Source organism: Colobus angolensis, unplaced genomic scaffold (assembly GCF_000951035.1).
Source record: "Colobus angolensis palliatus isolate OR3802 unplaced genomic scaffold, Cang.pa_1.0 Scaffold10, whole genome shotgun sequence".
Classification (NCBI taxonomy): domain Eukaryota; kingdom Metazoa; phylum Chordata; class Mammalia; order Primates; family Cercopithecidae; genus Colobus; species Colobus angolensis.
The window spans coordinates 18,225,048-18,244,936 of NW_012110919.1; the positions used below are offsets into that span (position 1 = coordinate 18,225,048).

General features: G+C 40.1%; 1 protein-coding gene across 6 annotated transcripts in view; it reads left to right on the forward strand.

Moving 5' to 3' along the window:
• Positions 1–4,466: 4,466 nt before the first annotated feature.
• The window catches only part of TMEM263 (transmembrane protein 263), a 19,761-nt gene continuing 4,338 nt past the window's right edge, over positions 4,467–19,889 (forward strand). The window contains exons 1-4 of one of the 6 annotated variants that reach the window (XM_011935613.1): positions 4,467–4,995; positions 6,056–6,123; positions 8,242–8,357; positions 17,038–17,107. In XM_011935613.1, coding sequence (XP_011791003.1) covers positions 17,044–17,107 — 64 coding nt within the window. In that variant the 5' untranslated portion in view covers positions 4,467–4,995; positions 6,056–6,123; positions 8,242–8,357; positions 17,038–17,043. Of the gene's footprint in view, positions 4,996–6,055; positions 6,124–8,241; positions 8,358–16,856; positions 17,108–17,219; positions 17,337–19,889 lie in introns of those variants that run through there. The other 5 variants (XM_011935621.1, XM_011935629.1, XM_011935595.1 and 2 more) reach the window with 5 other exon arrangements.

Here is a 19,889-nt window from a genome sequence, read left to right on the forward strand (position 1 = left end):
ATAAAAATGTTCTCCTATCTTTTCTTCTAAAAGTTTTATATTTTCACATTTAGATCTATGATCCATTTTGAATTATTTTACATATGGTGAAAGGTATGAGTTTATAGGTGTTGAGCTTTTGTTTTCAAAATGATGTCCAATTATTCCAACATATGTGTTTCTTTTCACTATCTTTTAATAAGGCTCAATTTAGCAGACACTCTATATATGATCCACAAAAAGAAAGGGAACCTTCTAGCTTTGGTGTGACAATGCTATGGCTGGAGATTAAAGGGCAGTTTCCAGTTACTTTGATTGGCAGAAATACCTAACAAGTATGCTTTCTACTCCATAGAAATGCATGATATAGAATTGTTCGGAAAGAATTGTCAATGCTTTCTAGTCAAAGATCACCATGAACACACCTGTGGTTGAACAAGTTGAATTTACTACTCATTGCAGCAAGGGAGAACACATCACGGGGAACCATGTGGCATATCTGTAAGATGTTCAATAAAATCTTATATTAAGATTTGGGTTTGTGTTAGGTGATTATCTGATAGAGGTTTAAAGAGGTGGAACTTTGGTCTATGCTCTAAACAGGATATTGTCAGGAAGTGGGGGTAATTCTATGAGTGGGTATCTTAATAAATCTTTTTTTTTTTTTTTTTTGAGGCGGAGTCTCGCTCTGTCGCCCGGACTGGAGTGCAGTGGCCGGATCTCAGCTCACTGCAAGCTCCGCCTCCTGGGTTTCGGCCATTCTTCTGCCTCAGCCTCCCGAGTAGCTGGGACTACAGGCGCCCGCCACCTCGCCCGGCTAGTTTTTCTATTTTTAGTAGAGACGGGGTTTCACCGTGATAGCCAGGATGGTCTCGATCTCCTGACCTCGTGATCCGCCCGTCTCGGCCTCCCAAAGTGCTGGGATTACAGGCTTGAGCCACCGCGCCCGGCCAATAAATCTTATCTAGAAAGAGGGAAAACTGGAATGAGGCTAAAACTGTCATTGGCAAAGAGGCAACAGCTACGTAGACTAGTTTGGTATTTTCATTTTATGTATTCCATTTGGTGGGTTAGACAGCATTTGTGTTTTTGTCTGCGTTCAGACATGATTATGAAGTAGTGTTATTTTTGTCCTGATCTACTATGATCACGGAGTGACCTCATCTGATGTTGATGTTCTCTAAAATTGTTTTTGTTCAACAAGAATACCAAAGCCTAGTGTGCCAGCATCTACTGCATGTCAGAAACTGCTTTTCTCTTTCTTAGAATATAGTGGTTAAGAACGTGGACTCTAGAGTCAGACAAAATTGGGTTTGATTCTAGAGCCTGCTCTTCACTAGCCGGTGGGACCTGGGGTAAATTATCCAACTTCTCTATGCTTCAGTTTCCTCATATGAATATAGGATTCCCTATATTAGAATATAAGGTACTTGCCTCATTGGATTGAGATAAATCAGATGATCGAGGTTAGGAGCTGTGTCAAATAAATCTGCCATATCACAGGAAAAATTAAGAAGGATATTGGTGCAGGGAAAGGAAAACCAAGAATAGCACAGGTGATTGTGCCAGGAATGGCAAAGAGCAGTAAGAAAGTGAGGATAGAAAGCATAATGATTTACACTGGGTGGTAACTAACCTTTATAAAGCTGTTAATTTAATGCAAGGATAACGCATTACACTCATGAAAACATGGTGAAACAGGAAAAACGTGCACACCTTGCAACAAGTAGGCTTGTTACTTAAATGAGTGCATACTGAAACTCTGGGAAGAGGGCTTGATAATGATGAAAACTATGATTGTTCACATAATAGGAGACAGACCCACATGTTGGGTAGAAGGTTGGGCTGGAGGTTTTTAAACTTCAGTGTACTATCAGCCTAGAAATAATTTCTTAACATTACTGGTTTCTGACTTGCTTCTTTCTGGTCCTCTTTGAACCACCCCACCATGTTAAGCAATGTCACATCTAATTTCTAAGTTTTTCAATAAGGCAAAAAGACTGTGTGTGTACCCAACTAGAAGAAAACTCAATCACTTAAGAGGCTGGGTAATTGATATGTGTATTAAGAATTTTGTTAAAAGAATTTTATTGCCTGAAGGTACAAAGAATTCATTATTATTGTTATTTTAAGAAAGAGGGTCTCACTCTGTCACCCAGGCTGGAGTGCAGTGGCACAGTCATAGCTCACTGCAGCCTTGAAATCCTGGCTCAAGTGACCTTCCTGCCTCAGCTTCCCAAGTAGCTAGGACTACAGGTGCATGCCACCACACCTGGCTAATTATTTATTTTTTGTGGAAACAGGGTCTCACTATGTTGACCTGGCTAGTCTCAAACTCCTGGCTTTAAGCATCCTCCCACCTTGACCTCCCAAAGTGCTGTGATTACCTGGCCAGGGCTCATTAAGACATGACAAAATCTTTCAAAATAACACCCAGAAATAAATGTTTCATTTTATTTTTCTTGCAACAGGGTCTCACTCTGTTGTCCAGGCTGGAATGCAGTGGTGTGACCACGGCTCACTGCAGCTTTGACCTCCCAGGCTCTAGCAATCCTCCTGCTTCAGTATCCCAAATAGCTGGGACCACAGGAGTGTGCCACTGTGCTCAATTACTAATGTTTTAAGAGATGTGGTCTCCCCATGTTGCCCTGGCTGGTTTTAAACTCCTGGGCTCAAGTGATCTTCCCCTGACTCAGCCTCTGAGGTGCTGAGATTACAGGCATGAGCCACCTGTATTTTATTTTAATAATCTAAGAAAGGGTGGTCACAGAATGGGAATCAAGAACTTAGAGGAGTTCAGCCTATAAAATGAAGAAATACTACAAGTCATGTATTTCTTTGTTTTATAGGCTGAACTCCTGCACTTGTAGTTTCAGAAGTTTCTGGTGAACTCATGATCTCCCAAAGAAGCTCTTTTAAATCTTAGTTGGTTTATGAAACAGATTCAACTGCTGCTTTGAGTCACGGCGTTTAATAACTGTAAAAATGCAAAATCTCCCAGGAGTGGCTACAATCTTGTCAGTCATTTGTACTTTGATAATAATTAGATTATCTTGTAAAACGACGTGCAAAGAGAAGAAGAAACAAGATGTAACTGTGCACTTCATAATTTTACCTAGAGTTCAACCTTCAAAGGTCACATATTAAGGACAGAAGTTTCTGTAATAACAAGAAAACAGAAGATATCCGTTTCTTCACATACTGGATAAACAGAACAATCCATGGATCCTGCTAATCATCCAACCCATATGTTGAATTGACAAGATTATTTAATTTCCTCTTTCTGCTTTGAGAAACTAAAATATCTTGACAGTCTGAGCACAGTGGCTTAAGTGGCCTTAATTCTCTGATTTCATAAGTTAATATTTAGGTTGAAGCTATAAACTATAGCCCATTCCATTTAAGACCTGGATCAAAGTTAGCTTCATCCAGCATGCTTTAGCATGTCCTTTCTGAGCTATGTCGTCAATAGTTATCATTCAGTTCCACCATCCTGCAGTTCCAATATTCTGCAGTTGATAAACCATTTTGTGAGGGTTTTTTTTTTTTTGCTTCCTGTGTATGTTTTTGACTTCGCGTGTTTTTGCTTCATGTGTTTTGAGTTGCTATTCAGATTGCGAAAGGAAACATCTCACGTTTGCATAAGACTTCACAGTTCATAAAGACCTTTCCCACCAACCACAAACAAACGTATGACAAGTTTCCCGTCATCTTTATTTTATAGGTGTGGAAAGGGAGTCAAAGAAAAGTTAATCGATACCATTGATCTAGTTAAGCAGGCTTTGAGCAGTTCATCTCTTCCAGTCCTCAAAACGACCTTGAGGTGGCTCCTGCAACCCCGCTTTGAAGCTCAGAGCGAGACGGTCTCACGTTCCAGGGGGCTCAGCTCAGGCGGGGCCGCCACGCGCCTCCCCGTGCCTTTGGACGGGCGAGGAGAGCTGCTGCCACGGCGGGGACCACGTGGAGGGGCCTGGTAAGCAAGTGGCAAGGACGCGGCGCAAGCCAGACTTTCTAATGCCCAATCCGCGGCTCTTTCGATACTAAACACCCACCTCTTCAACAAATTTCGAGCGCCTGGCGGGCCCTGCACCAAGCCTAGGGTGATGGCGACCCAGGCGGGTTTTTACTCAAGGAGCTCAATTCTAGGGCAGGGAGAAGTAAAATAAAAAAAAAATCGTAACAAACTGAAAAACACATAAATAAGACACGTCTCTCCTCAACCCTAGCACTTAGTCACAAAGGCCTGTAGAGAGCCCCGACGTGAACGTCTGAGCTGGCCCCGCTGTCACTCCCCGAGGACAGCAGGCAAGGCAGGCGGACGTCCCTGGACGAAGAAAGTGCTGAAGAAACTGGCGACCGTCCCACCTTCCCTAAGGCGAAGGTTCTGAATTCTGAAGACCGTTACTCGGCGCGGAACGCGACTCTGGGCAGCCGCAGATGCCAAAGCACCAGGCCTGGGGACCGCGGCCTACGCGTCTCCCGGGCTTCGCGCCCCTTGCCCGATCTGATTGGATGGCGGCGGAAAAAGGCGGGGAGACCCCCGGAGGAGGCGCGCGCAGGCCGGCCGGGGGTTCCCACGGAGGCGCCCAGGGGGCAAAGGGGCGGGAGCGGGCCTCGGAGCGTCGCGCGTGCGCAATAGGGACAAGGCCGGTTGGGGACTGCTGGGAGGGCCGGACCCTGCGAGAAACGGGTGGGCGTAGGCCCGGTGGGCGCGGGAGGGGCCGGGCTGCAAGAGCGCGCGTGCGCCTCGGAGCCGGAGCCGCGGGAGGAGGCGGGAGCTGAGGAGGCGACGGAGGGGGCGGGTCGCGTCGGGCGCCACGTCCGCAGCCAGAGGCCGCCGCCTCCACAGCCGCCGCCACAGTTTTCCAGCTCCACATCCTGAAAGGACGCCTCCAGAGCCGCGACTGCCTGGGGTTGTGCCGGCCGCAGCTGCCGCCCAGGCTGCCTCAGCTCTCCTCGGCGCCGGCCTGCTCCCTCCGCCCGGCTCCTGCCCTAGCGCTGGCCGCGATCCCGGCGGTGAGTGAAGTGGGATGCGAGGGCAGGGGTGCAGTCCCGGCTTCCTGCCTTCCTCCGTCGCCCTCTGCCGTCGGCGCCCCTGCCCCTCACCTCCCACTGCCAGGCCTGGCTGCCCAGCTGGGCTTCGGCGAGGCCCGAGAGGGAAAGGGGGAGGGGCGGGACGAAGTTGGGGGCGGATGGTGGTTCGCTTCTGGGGCTACTCCTCCTTATACGTCGCTGACTGCCACGCCGCGATTGGAGCTTGGGCATTCCCCTGGAAAGCCTCCGTCTGACTTCTTAGCATCTGGGGGTTCTTGGTTGTGGACGGAGGAGGGAGGTGGGGGGCGTCAGCAGCCTGGGGGGCGTCTGCAGCCTGGGAGGCGGATGCAGCGGAGGGGCTTGGGTACTGGTCTTCCTCGCCCTGCCAACTCCTGACCTGTTGATAAACCTCCCTCTTGGGTTCAGGCACACAAGACTTGTCCTCCAGTCGACACCCCCATAGCTGTTCCTGGGTAGGAAGGCTGTATCCCCACGCCTAACCTAAAGTAAAAGTGGGAATGGAGAGGGTGCTGGCGGCGCCCAGGGGTGACAGGGAGTGCTGGAGCACCCATCCGTGCCGTCACTGCCTCCTAGTCTAAATAAAAACTGCCTGCTCTGTACACGCAGCTTCAAGACCGATCCCCCAGCTCCCACTTCCAATCAGATCGCTTGTCCTACATCCTTCTTACATAGAAATTCTGGAACCCTTCGGGAGTGGGGGGTGTGCTGGGTGTACAACGTGGAGCGGAGGGAGGAGGTGCCAAGCTCAGCGCTAGCTAGCCACGGCGCCTCCAGGGTCATTTTCTGCCTCTTGCCACGTCACTCTCTCTGCTAAAGAAAGCACACACACACACACACACACACGCTTGCCTAGAGCCTAAAGGGATCAGTGGGGAGAGAAGGGGCCACCCGGAAGGGTTTGGAAACACCTAGAGAAAAGGGAAGGGTTCTTAATTTGATTTTTGCGTCCTTGTGAACACTGTGCTAATTCCAAATGAAAAAATTTGCTATATGTGATTATTTGCTGTATGCTATTGTTTAGCCGTTGAAACTTCTGCTGGTGTGAGTGCCCTCAAGGGTTCCCCAGAAATATCGATACCACACCAACAGGTAAACGCGCGCGCCTGTGTGTGTGTGTGTGTGTGTGTGTGTGTGTGCGCGCGCGCGCGGGCGCCTATACTTAACTTTTTAAAAAGAAAGGGAGAAGTAGCCTTTGATAAACCCATATGCATCCTGTTTTGCTTTTTCCACTTTCATTTCTTTAGTCTTTGTTAGAACAGATGTACCAGAAACCAAGTTCAGTAAAAATTTGTCCATTTATGGAAAGCATCGTTAGAAATTATAACGGTTGCTACATTAGACAAATATACAGGTAGGTGTCTGTGTGTGTGCATGTGTTTGATTTTTTTTTTTTAACTACAGGAAAATCTTTACCTTTCTTTGTTTCAGTTATTAGGTATTTACTTTTTTTCTGCTTCCGGAAGATATCTCACTGGATTATATATAAACATCTTGAGAATAGGACCTTTGTATGCTTGTTCACAAGGATGCCTCAGTGCCTAACAGAATGTTTGACACATAGTAGGAATGCAAATATCTGTTGAAATCATGTGAAGATGGTGTGCTGGTTCTCTGGTTTGATAGAGTATTGTAATTCTGCTTAATGTTTCGTTTAAGGACAACCCTTAAAAATTGCCTTTTTGACCCTGTCAGTTATTACTCGTCTAAGTGGGCACTTACAAGTTTTACTGGCAGATGACTTTTTCTTCCTTGCTAGGTTGAGAGCATTTCTTGTAGCCTATTTGCTGTTGATTTAATGGGCAGGGGCCATCTTTAAAAGCAGACTCTTCCCGATAGTTGGTTTAACTAGAAAAACATAAAAACAGCTGGAGTTTTAGTGTACTCTGCTTGTTGGTGTATATGTTTTAGAGCTCTATGTAAATATATTTTTGAATCTCTTTGCAATTATTTGGCAAAGAAGCTAAAACATGAGGATGTGGCCAAGTTCTTTTAGGTAGAATATGTAGAAGGATTTAGCTAATTCATTTATAGTTGTCTTTTTCTATTATAGGGACATTGGCACCTACTGTTGAATAACAGGTAGTTTTAAGTGGCTTTGCCAATAAAGTTGTGCACTGTATTTTGTAGTTAAGCTTTATATAACGTGTTAGTGTTATTTAACTTCCTTTGGTGTATAGAGGGGTGGTGCTACCCAGAGGAAAATGTATGTACTGTTTTCAGAATTTTTTATTATGAATAAAAACTTTATATATGAAATATTACTGAAACCCACAAACAACATGGATTCATCTATTTTCCTTTAGAAAGAAAACCAGTTTCCCAAGAGGTGTTTGTTTACTTATTTCTATTATTGGAATAAATTATCCTTTAGGGAATTGTGTTGTTAATCCTTGCTCAATATATTCGCCAGCTACTAAATCTATGATACTATTGTACTGGGCAAGAATTATTTCTCCCCATCTCTACAATGCTTAATGTAACTGCTGATGAATTTGTAGTCATGATATACAGTCTACAACAAAGAAGTCTTTCATATGGCACAATTTCTTAAAAACCCACTTATAACCAGTTTAGTTGGTACTGTAATAGTTTATTCACACTTCAGGACCAAAAGGTAGAACTGATTTATGTCTGTAGAATAAGTTAAATCATTTGTACTTATCTAAGGATATTGTCTGTCATTACTGTCTTCCTTAGAACAGTATGTGTTGTTTTGTTTTGTTTTTTTTTTGGTAGAGACGAGGTCTTGCTATGTTGCCCAGGCTGCTGTCAAACTCCGGGGCTCAAGCAATCCTCCTGCCTCGACCTTTCAAAGTGCTGGGATTATAGGCATGAGCCACCAGGCCCAGCCAGAAAGTATGTTTTTAATAGAAACTTGTGCATTATGAGCTCCTAGAGAGCAGATATATTTGTTTTTTGAATATATAATTTGTTTCTTGAATGACTCACTAAATGGCAAGTGCTGGAAAAGTCTATTCCCACTGGATTGTAAACTCTAGTTTATAGTAGTGCCTGTGTGTGCTTAATCACACTGAACTCCTAATTGCATACCAGCGTGCCTGCCACATAGTAGGGCTCAAGTATATGTAGAATTAATGATTCAATGAGTTCAGGGCAGATAGTTTGTATAGAATTTAATAATTATAATGTATTACTTCAGAGTGACATTTAAAAATGGTCGTTTTGATTTTTTTTTTTGGGATGGAGTCTTGCTCTCTTGCCCAGGCTGGAGTGCAGTGGCACGATCTCCACTCACTGCAACATCCACCTCCCAGGTTCAAGAGATTTTCCTGCCTCAGCCTCCCTAGTAGCTGGGATTACAGGTACCCACCACCACACCTGGCTGATTTTTCTATTTTTAGTAGAGATGCGGTTTCACCATGTTGGCCAGGCTGGTCTCGAACTCCTGACCTCAGGTGATGCTGCCTGCCTCAGCCTTTCAAAGCACTGGGATTACAGGCCCATTTTGAAATTTTTACTGTCAGTTGGTACTTGTCTCTACATATATACTCTTAAATTTTATTAGTAGATTATTTACCTTTCAAAGTTTTAGATTGGGGTCTATTTATCTTCACAGTTTCTACTATAAGAGAAACAAGTCTCCTACAATGGTGATAATAAGCAGGATAGTAATATAAAAAGTATTTATCTTTAGTAATGAGGTGGCAATATCCATAAAGGGGTAATATCACTAAAAGTTAGACACATATTTGTGTGTAGGACTTTGGAATGGTTTATGTGAATGAAAAGTACAGATGACACAGTTAAGGATTTTAGCAAATACCTTTATAAGGTAACTCAGTGTCTTATGATCAAATTAGGAATTCAGGGAAAAAAAATCTCAAATACTTGTGGCTTTTTAATTAATAAAAATTAATACTAAGTTTTATTACCCTAAGAGTTCTAGAAGAATTTTGATACGACGTACTGACTATTAAGGTGTGATGTACAAGATACCCAAACATCAAAACAAAACTAATCTTTTTTTTTTTTTTTTTTTTTTGTGATGGAGTCCTGCCCTGTCACCGAGGCTGGAGTGCAGTGGTGAGATCTTGGCTCACTGCAACCTCTGCCTCCTGGGTTCAAGCAGTTCTCCTGCCTCAGTCTCTTGAGTAGCTAAGATTACAGGTGTGTGCCACCACGCCTGGCTAATTTTTGTATTTTTAGTAGAGATGGGTTTCACCGTGTTGGCCAGGCTGGTCTCGAACCCCTGACCTCAGGTGATCCACTTGCCTTGGCCTCCCAAAGTGGTGGGATTACAGGTGTGAGCCACCGTGCCCGGCCCTTGTTTTGTTTTTTTTTCCCTTTTTTTTTTTTGGTCTCAATGAAACTAATCTTTGTGGCACTTAGGACTTTCAAGGCTTTCTAAACAGTGAATTCCTCTAGTCTAGGTTAACATATGGCTGGCATGGCAGGACTCCAGAGTTGCTACTTTCTTGTTTACTGATAATCCTGTTGGTAACTACTGCTAATAAATTTTTAAATGCAACTGAATATTTCTATATAATAGTATCTAGCTTTTGACATTTCACACTCCTCTACAGAAATACTCCTAATTTAAGGCCAGAATGAACTCATGCTGGGTGTGGGAGTGGGAATGTGGTTGGACTGGCAAGGAGAGCTGGTAAGTCTGAGAATATACCCGGAAGCAGCCCCAGGCGAGAGTGAAATCTCTTGAAAGTCTAGTTATCTTAAAAAAAAAACAATGCTCAAGCACTTTTCATTTTATTTTTTACTGTGTGTGAATTTAAAAATAAAACAGTATTTTACATTACTGTGGATTAAAATGCAGGCATTATGTCTCTCCTGTGGATTCTTAAGTCCTTGGCATACCATTGCCTGTGTTTAAAAAGATACATTTGAAAAGCATGACTCTAGCTTAGAGTTTTTTTTTTTTTAAACCCCAAATTTAGGCCATATATTGGTATATATTTCTTCTTGTGATGCTTAAAGTATATGCGGATTCTTTCCCCTCCCCTCCCCTCCCCACCCCACCAGTCTTCATCCTGTCCTGTCCTGTCCTGTCCTGTCGTTTGAGACAGGGTCTCGCTCTGTTGCCCAGGCTGGAGTGCAATGGCACGATTATGGCTCACTGCAGCTGCTTCAACCTTCTGGGCTTAGGTAATTCTTCCTCTTCATCCTTCCAAATATGTGGGACTATAGGCGTGTGCCACCATGCCCAATTTATTTATTTATTTATTTTTTTGTAGAGATGAAGTCTCATTATGTTCATTATGTTTTCCTGGTCTTGACTTCCTTAGCTCAAGCATTCCACCTCAACCTCCCAAAGTGCTGGGATTACAATATTTTCTTCTTATTCACTTATCTCACAAATACTATCTCGCAGCTTACAACAAAAACATGTACCAACAAATTGGTAAAATATGTAAATAACATATTCAAATTGCATGCCAGGGAGAAACAGCAATCCGAGTAGTGGTCTTGAGGAGGTGTGGAAGTGTGGAGGAAGATAGGATACAACTATGCAGGCCACAGGAGTCTACCTAGTTGAGCTGCGATTTTAGCTATAAGCTTTCTGGAAGCCAAAGAGAAGGAAGACATTACACCTTTGTGTCTTTTAAATATAAAAATGCATAAATCTTTAAGAAAACATGCTAAATATTTGGGGGAAACAAGACATTTTCTGAATAGTTACCTCTGAAGAAATTTCTTATGTGAAGTTCCGTATCAGAGCTATTAAGTGTTGTAGTGGGTAATGTCTTTAACAGTATTGTACAGTTAATATAGTAATAACCCGCATAAGGCTGTTTGTCAGGATTTCCTTACCCAAGACGTAACTGAACAAAACTCAGTGATACCATTTTCTTAAAGCATCATGTGATTCAAGTACATTGTTTTTTAGATTATTAACTGCATCTGTGGCTAAAACTTAGAATAATTAGGATTAGATGGACTACATAATCTTTAAAATATGATTTATGAATATCACTGATTTCTAAGACTTGAAAATATGTATTTTTCTTTCATTATAAAAGCAATACATTTTTATGGTAGAAAATTTATAGACATTAATTAACTATGCATATTTCTGTATGTATTTAACTATGCATATTTCCATGTATATGTATTGAAAACTATATACAAATACTATATATACTATGAATATATAAATGCTATATATACTACTTCATGCATGTGTATGTAAAATGTGAAACTTACGTATTTCTACTCCCCATAGCATCTTTATTAATACTTTGGCATACTTTCTTCCAGTCTTTTTGTATGCATTTTAAAAAAAATTGGGTATGATGATATATGCCTTTTACAGTCTCTAAATATAGCATTAGCATTTTTCTGTAGTATTTGATCATACATTATTTTAACTTCTGCATAATGTGTGTCTTTTGGAAGCTTATAAATTCCTCTCTTGCTTTCCATGAGGCTGTACTCATTTTTCATTTTCAGATGTGTTTTGTTTGTTTTTGCTGGCTTCTCTTTTGCTCACCTCTTAATTATGAGCTGGCCAATTAACACTGTCAGTCGACTTCTCATCACTCTTTTCCTTGATCATATTACCCACTGCTCAGAGCTTCAACTATCACTTCAAACTGCTTTTAGAACCTCAACTCTAACTCAGACTTTATGCTGAGTCTCTTTCCCCTTAAATCCAATTGCCTACTGAACGTCTGTGGATGCCCTGAAGGTATTTCAAATATAGCTTGTTCAGAAACAAGTCCTTCATCTTCTTTCAAAACGTTTCTCTTCTGATGTTCTCTGTGTTCATCATCTCTGTCTTATACTAGAAATATGACATTAGATTCTCCCTTTCATCTCACATTAATACCCAAGTTACATTCTACTTACAAAAAATTCAAGTATATGAGTGTCCACCATGCATCATTGATTAAGTCTCTGGTGATAGAGTAGAGAACAAACCAAGCATTTGTTCTCATGGAGCTTACATTTTAATTGGGAGAGACTCAAAGTAAACAGATTAGGTGAAAATGATAAGAAGAGTGGAGGGTGCTCATCTATTATAAGGTGGTCAGGGAACATCTTCTGATAACGGACCTTATCGGAAGACCTGAGCCATGTGCATATACTGGGGAAAAGACTTTGAGGAAAGGATAAACAAGGAACTCTGTGTTACTAGACTGGAATGAACAAGAGGTAGAATAGTGGAGATGGTGATTAAATATCTGGCCTCAAAGGCAAAGGTATAAGGACTCTGAATTTTGTTTTAAGCAAAATAGGAAGCAGTTGGAGGATTTTAAGCAGAGTATGACATGACTGGACTGAAAGAAGAACAAAGGTGGAAGCTCAGAGACCCATTCAGAGATTTTGCAGTAGTACAAGTAAGAGATTATGATGGTTTAAAGTGGTAACAGTAGAGGTAATGAGAAGTGGTTATAATCTGGATTTATTTAGGCAACAGAATTTACCGATAATTAGATGGAAATGTAAAAGAAAAGCAGAATTCAAAGGTGACCCTAGTATTTTGGTCCAAAGCATTTATTTAGACATGAAAATTTGGCAGAGTTTAGACTGTCATTCTATCTTACTGGACTACTAAAATAGCCACTTATTGTATTAATCTCTCTGTCCTTCCATCTCTTCTTGCTTCAGTTGGCATCTTAAGGCACAGATATGACAGTATAACTCTGCTCATGGCTTCGTATTGACTACCCACAGAAGGATGAAGTCAATTCATATTATTTAGATTAAATTGCATATATGTTATGCTCTCATAAAGCAGAACTAATTTTTTTAAATTGTGGTCTTTTTCTTAATTACAAGATAGGATATAGAAAAATAATTGTTTTTAAGGGAGACTGTATTAGAAATAAAAGGTAAGACTGTTGGTAGGGATTTATGGGGTAGGCACCAGAAAGTCAGTTTTGAAATGTATGCAGTTACAGTCATAATCACACCTATTTTTAAACTCCAGTTAAAACATGTAAGATGGTTGGGCATATGTAATTTCCCATATTTCTCTATAGGGTATGGTACCTTCTGTTGATTGACCAGCCGAATGATCTCCTGGATTTGTGTGTAAGTGTATGGTATTAATATATAGTACTGAGATTACCGTGATGAACAAGTTGGACAAAGGTGTCTGTCCTCTTGAAATTAATAGTCCAGTAGGGAAGTACGTGGCTTCCAAATCATCATTTCTCAGAAGGTACACATATTCTGCCAGGAATTTCTGCATGTTTTGTTTTGGAATATGTTAAATAGTATTCTCATCTTAGGGTTAAGGCTAGAATTGTCTTTGATTTTTAACTATCCTAAACAGCAAGTATTTAATGAAGTTATTTGTCCTCTTCTGTACAGCTTATGGTCAAGCTGAGATTCAAACTCAGGCACTCTGACCCCAGAGTCTTAACCACCATCCGGTATAATTTGTTATGATCTTACCATGATGATAGATCAAAGAAAATGTAAATGTGAATGGTAATAAATGTACCTTTGTGATTTGGGGATTTTAAAATTAAGGCATATCTGTCAAGAACCTCTTTTCCCAGTAATGCATCAGCTGAAATTCTTCCTGGTTTTTCTGTGAGAGATTACTTAGCTTTACTATTCCTTTTTAAATCTTATGTTTGGGATGATGTGCTAAATTCTCAAATCAAACCAGGATAAGATTAGGTGCCATTGATAAATGACCTGAGTCAGGATTTTGCACTAGAGCAATTGAAAGATATTTATTAAACACAGCATTTGCTGCTGGACTCAGTGGGGGTGCAGAGAAGTCTCATCTTAAATAGGATTTAGGTTTTAAAGGCATAACAAGATGAATTCCATGAAGTTAAAACCACCTTTGAAAATTCCCACTTCTCACAACCTCTGCCTCTACCACCCTCATCCAAGCCACCAACATTTTTTGACCTGAATTATTGAAGTTGTTTCCTAATGGGACTTTCTGCCTCTGCTGTTGTTCTCCTATTGCTTGTATTTCCCACAGCAGCCAGAATGATCTTTTAAAAGATCACCTTGAATTAATTTTCAGCTTTCTACTGCATGTTCTCACTCATAGGTGGGAACTGAACAATGAGATCACTTGGACTCGGGAAGGGGAACATCACACACCGGGGCCTATCATGGGGAAGGAGGGGGGGAGGGATTGCATTGGGAGTTATACCTGATGTAAACGACGAGTTGATGGGTGCTGACAAGTTGATGGGTGCAGCACACCAACATGGCACAAGTATACATATGTAACAAACCTGCACGTTATGCACATGTACCCTAGAACTTAAAGTATAATAATAAAAAAAAAGAAAATAACAAACTCCATTATAATAGTATATTAGATAAGTAATTATGGCACCTACTACACTCAACTTCATTTCTAGCTAACACCATGTTAACAGTTGTCTTTTAAGAAAACCCACAAATCCTTTTATTTACTTATTTATTTTAAAATTTATTTTAGGTGACTGGTTTTGGCTCAAGGATTATTTGTGCAAACCTAAAAAAATGATGCATGAATAAATTTGCTACAAAACAAAATGAAAAAAAAAAAACAAAAAAAAGATCACCTTACTCTTTTGTTCAGTGCCTTTTACCAGTTTCCCATCTCACTCAGTTAAAAGCCACTCTCCATCTTCGCCTTCAAGGGCCTACATTGATCCAGACCTCACTCTTTGACTTCCTCTCCTTCTGCCCTTGCTGCCACCCTGCCACACTTTACTAGCTGTTCCTTCTTGCTGATCCATGTAAGCTCCCACATCAGGGCCTTTCCTCTTGCCATTGCTTCTTCTGCAAAGACTCTTCACCTAAATATCTTGTATCCTTACCTTCTTTGAGTGTCATTGCAGTAAAGCCTTCACAGACTATCCTATCCAAAATATCATATCCTCTCCCCATCCATCCCTGGCTAGGCGCAGTGTGGCTCATGCCTGTAATCCAAGCACTTTGGAAGGCTGAGGTGGGCGGATCGCCTGAGATGAGGAGTTCGAGACCAGCCTGGCCAACATGGTGAAACCCCATCTCCACTAAAAATACCAAAATTAGCCAGGCATGGTAATGCGTGACTGTTGTCCCAGCTACTCGGGAGGCTGAGGCGGAAGAGTTGCTTGAACCTGGGAGGCAGAGTTGCAGTGAGCTGAGATCATGCCAGTGCACTCCAGCCTGGGTAACAGAGCAAGACTCTGTCTCAAAAAAAAAAAAAAAAAAGAAAATTATTTAAAAGATCACACCCTCTCCTTATCCATCCCTTTTTCTCCATAGTATATAAATACTGCTGACATAGAATACTCTCTTTGTGTTTATTTATTGCCTTTCCCCACTGGAGTATCCGTTTGATGATGGCAGAGAGTTTTTCCGTCTGCATTGATTACTGTACTCCATGCACCTAAAACATTGTCTGGCCCAGGAGTAGGTGCTTAATCAGTGTTTGTTAATTAATGTATTGAACTACATTGTTAATTTTCACAATATCCCTTTTAATATCTATTGTATATGTACACATACAATAATTTGGACTCCAAGGATGTATGACTAGGAAGTACTTAGCTGACTGCTGGGATCACAACCTTAGTTTCCTGGCCAAGCCAGACAGTATATTATAAAGAACACTTTTAGACCAATCTTGACTTGCTCTAGTCTTGACTTACTCAAGTGAATTTAAAAGGCAGTGTTTTATGATAGTAAAGGAAATTGGGAAAATAAAATTTTAATCATGCTTTCCTTACTGCAGCACAGCTTATTTTATTTCTTAGGTTCCCTTACTACTTAGAGTTGATCATAGTATAATATATATTTTTTTACAGTAAATTTTGAATTCTGTTACTGTCTTTGTTCATAAGAGCTCTAAGAACAGCAGAAAGTCATTAAAATTCATCTGTTACTGATTCAGATTGGTGGTGTCATTACAAGAGTGGGATGTCTTTTTTTTAAGGACTTTCTCAGATAACACCTTAGTATTTATTTATTTTTTCAACTTTTAGGGTCAGGAGTACATGTGCAGATTCATTACATGTGTAAAATCGTGTGTTGTGGGGGTTGGGTGTACAGATTATTTCATCACCCAGGTAGGTAGTTTTTCGACCCTCACTCTCCTTCCTCTCGCCACCTACAAGCAGGCCCTGCTGTCTCTTGTTACCTTCTTTGTGTCCATGTGTACTCAGTGTTTAGCTCTCATTCATAAGGGAGAAAATGCAGTATTTGGTTTTCTGTTCCAGTGTTAATTCACTTAGGATCATGACCCCCAGCTCTACATGTGTTGCTGCAAAGGACATGATCTCATTCTTTTTTATGGCTACGTAGTATTCCATGGTATATATGTACCACATTTTCTTTATCCAGTCCACTGTTGATGGGCATTTAGGTTGATTCCATGTCTTTGCTATTGTGAATAGTGCTGTGATGAACATCACACGTGTGTGGTAGAATGATTTATATTCCTTTGAGTTATATCCAGAAATGGGATTGCTGGGTTGAATAGTAGTTCTAAGTTCTTTTGAGAAATCTCCAAACTGCTTTCCACAATGGCTGAACTAATTAACATTCCCACTAGCAGTGTATAAGCATTCTTTTTTCTGCAGCTTTGCCAGCATCTGTTATATTTTGACTTTTTAATAATAGCCATTCTGTCTGGGGAACACCTTTTTTAGTTATGGTATACTTTTTTCTTTAAGTCTATTGTGAAATAAGTCACAATTAAGTTAACCAGTATTCTGTAGGAGGAAACAACATTTTGCGGCTAACCCTTATCTTCCACCTCTCTTTCAGTGAGTAACATTCAGCTGTAGTTGAAGCACCACAGTAACAACGTAGGAAAACTTACACTGTGACTGCCACTCTTTGGTGGGTGTTTCACGTAAGATTTATATTGTCAACTTATACAATTTAAAGTATTTATTAAATGCCACAGTTTGAAGTAGGAGAGAAACAAGACGAAGACTAGTTGTAGAGTGGGTATAAAATGTTGTTTATCTTGAATAATGTCGATGAAATCACAATTTAGCATGTGACAAGAGGTAGTCTCACATGTTGAGGTTAAAATGAAATGTGTTTGTATGTTTTTTTTTGTTTTAGGAGATCATGAATCAGACAGATAAAAATCAACAAGAAATCCCATCATACCTTAATGATGAACCACCAGAAGGTAAGAATACATCTGTAACACTAAGAATGGAAAAACATACTGAATTAAAGTTCTGATAGTTTTTATTTTTTAATTTTTGTAAATTTTTTTTTTTGTTTTTTTTTTGAGACAGAGTCTTGCTCTGTCACCCAGGCTGAGTTCAATGGCACGATCTCGGCTCACTGTAACCTCCGCCTCCTGGGTTCAAGCAGTTCTCCTGCCTCAGCCTCCCAAGTAGCTGGGATTACAGGCGCCCGCCACCACGCCCAGCTAATTTTTTGTATTTTTTTAGTAGAGACAGGGGTTTCACCATGCTGGTCAGGCTGGTCTTGAATTCTTGACCTCAGGTAATTCACCTGCCTTGGCCTCCCAAAGTGCTGGGATTACAGGTGTGAGCCACCACTCCCAGCCCTGATTTTTTAATTAAATTTAAAGAAATATAACCTGTTTACCTTGTCAGTAAATATGTCCCCAAAATAATTGAAGATAACATTTTTAGCCTCTAATAAGAAAGCACAGATAGTGGTGAATAGGGACACAATTTTACCATATAAGCCATAATATTTTCCTGTCATTCTTCTTTTAAGACCATTTTAGAAGTATGAGTATCCTTTCATTTGTAAAGGGTGAGGATGGATACAGAGGAAGGATGGACTGTGTTTAGTTTTGATATCCTGCATACAATATCAGCCTAATTCAAGAGGCATTAGAGATTTGTTGTTAAACTCCTATTATTTATTACATTGTAATTGGTAGCTCTCCTCCTCTATTAACACATGATCTTGGGGTCTGCTTCATTTGTCTTTTTAAGTAATAATTCTCTTTTAGTTTGAAAATTGTGATACCATGAATCATTTTAATTCTTCAAAAACCCTTGGAAACACACCTGAATGTCCTGAGTACATACAGAAAATTACTAGAGGCATGTTTTTGGTATAGACGGTTACTAAACTTAATCCAAATAGTGATCTCCTTGGAGAATTGCATGTTGATTACTAGGGCTGGAGGTTGTGACTCTAGGTATTATATATTTTTTCCTAGTTCTGTTAACCATTGTCTAAAATTTTCTTCCTATATTTCTTATATTGGTAGGCAAAAATGAAATTGCTAGGAAAATAGGAACAAAGAGTTTACACTTAAGCCAAAAAGAATTCAAAAGAACTATCGGAGGTTGCAGTGAGCTAAGATCGTGCCACTGAACTTCAGCCTGGGTGACAGAGTGAGACTCTGTCTCAAAAAACAAAACAAAACAAAACAAAAACTAGCTGATTAGGTTTAGTTTGGTGGATGAATAGCCTGGAAAATTACTAACTCATGCCTAACATTTTTACGTCTGGAACCATGGAGTTTTGAAAAGTTAGGGTTCAGTGAGAAAGTTAACAAGGACTTTGTGAGAAAGAAATCAGGAAAGGGATAAATAAAGGCCATCCAGGGGCATGATTATCAAGGAAGAGAACAAAGCAGAATGTCTTTCTATGCCAACCACTAAATAAGAGGAATCTGCAAAGCAGATAATTTATATGGTGATAATTAAGAGTACACTGTAATTAAAGAAATCAGCTGCATTAATTATTTATCCGATTTGATTAAGAAAAATTATTTGTCTTCTTTAAATGCATGGGTACTAAATTTGGCATGGCAAGACAGTTTTACTAATGAGATATTTGGCATGAGGCAGTTATCTGTTGTAGCCTCAAATCAGGATTTTGCCTTTTTTCCTAGGACTAGTAACCTTGATTCCAGAAGAATTATCAATTATGTAATCCTTTCCATTATAATTTTATAACTAATATATTCAAATGCTCATCTATATCTTGTCTTTTACTTCAGTCATCAAAAAATTTGTATTAACTATACTTACTAGTTTTAATAAAATATTTGGTTTTTAAAATTCATAGCTATTGCTGTATTTGTATTTATGCACTGTTTTGTAAAGATATTTTGACCGGTCAGTGAGATTTTCCCTCTTGTGATACAATGTAAAATCTTCAAACAAAGAAAAGAAAAACCATCTCAAGGTAAATTTGTGCCTTGTGCATCGGAAAGCTCAGTTTTCAGAATTTTTTATTTTCTCCATCAAATATTACCAGTTTCCCCATGATACTTTCTCTGAGAACCTCATTCTGCTAGATTCTGGTAGCTTTGGTGCTCTTAGTTGAACTTATGTACCCAGTAATTTCCCCTCTTTTTTAGAGGTAAAGCTTGAATTGTATAAGTACCAAATATTTTTCCATGAAGTTTAGAAAAACACCAATGCTTATGTGTTGTTGCTGCTTAAATTATTAGGTTACTAACGAGAAAAGACCTGTGTTCATTTTATGCTGGTGCAAATTTTTATGAAATCTTTCTGCTAGTCATTTTATTCCTAAGTTTGAGTTTACATGCTAATATATGTGGCTGTATTAAAAAAAACAAAGAAAATAAACTAATGACTTAGATACAGCTTAATTTTTCATATTGCTATTACCCTTTATAGGAGATATCTCTAGTTTTCAAAAACTAGATACTTAAAGCACACACTGTCTTTCATAAGAATTATGGAGGCGGTAATTTTGAGTGTTCGCCATAGCTGTAGTTTCTCTATCCTACTTATGTCTGAATAAAAATCATTTTTTAGGTAGATAACATAATTTTAAATGATGAATAGTTTTTTATTCTTACATAGTGTTAGCTCTTTCAGTATGTCAGTAAGGGAGACATAGAGCAGAGACCCAAATGTATTTACTTAGGGGTTCTTAAACTTTTTGGTTTCAGGATGTCTTGCAGTCTCAAAAATTAAGGCCCCAAAGAGCTATATCTTTGT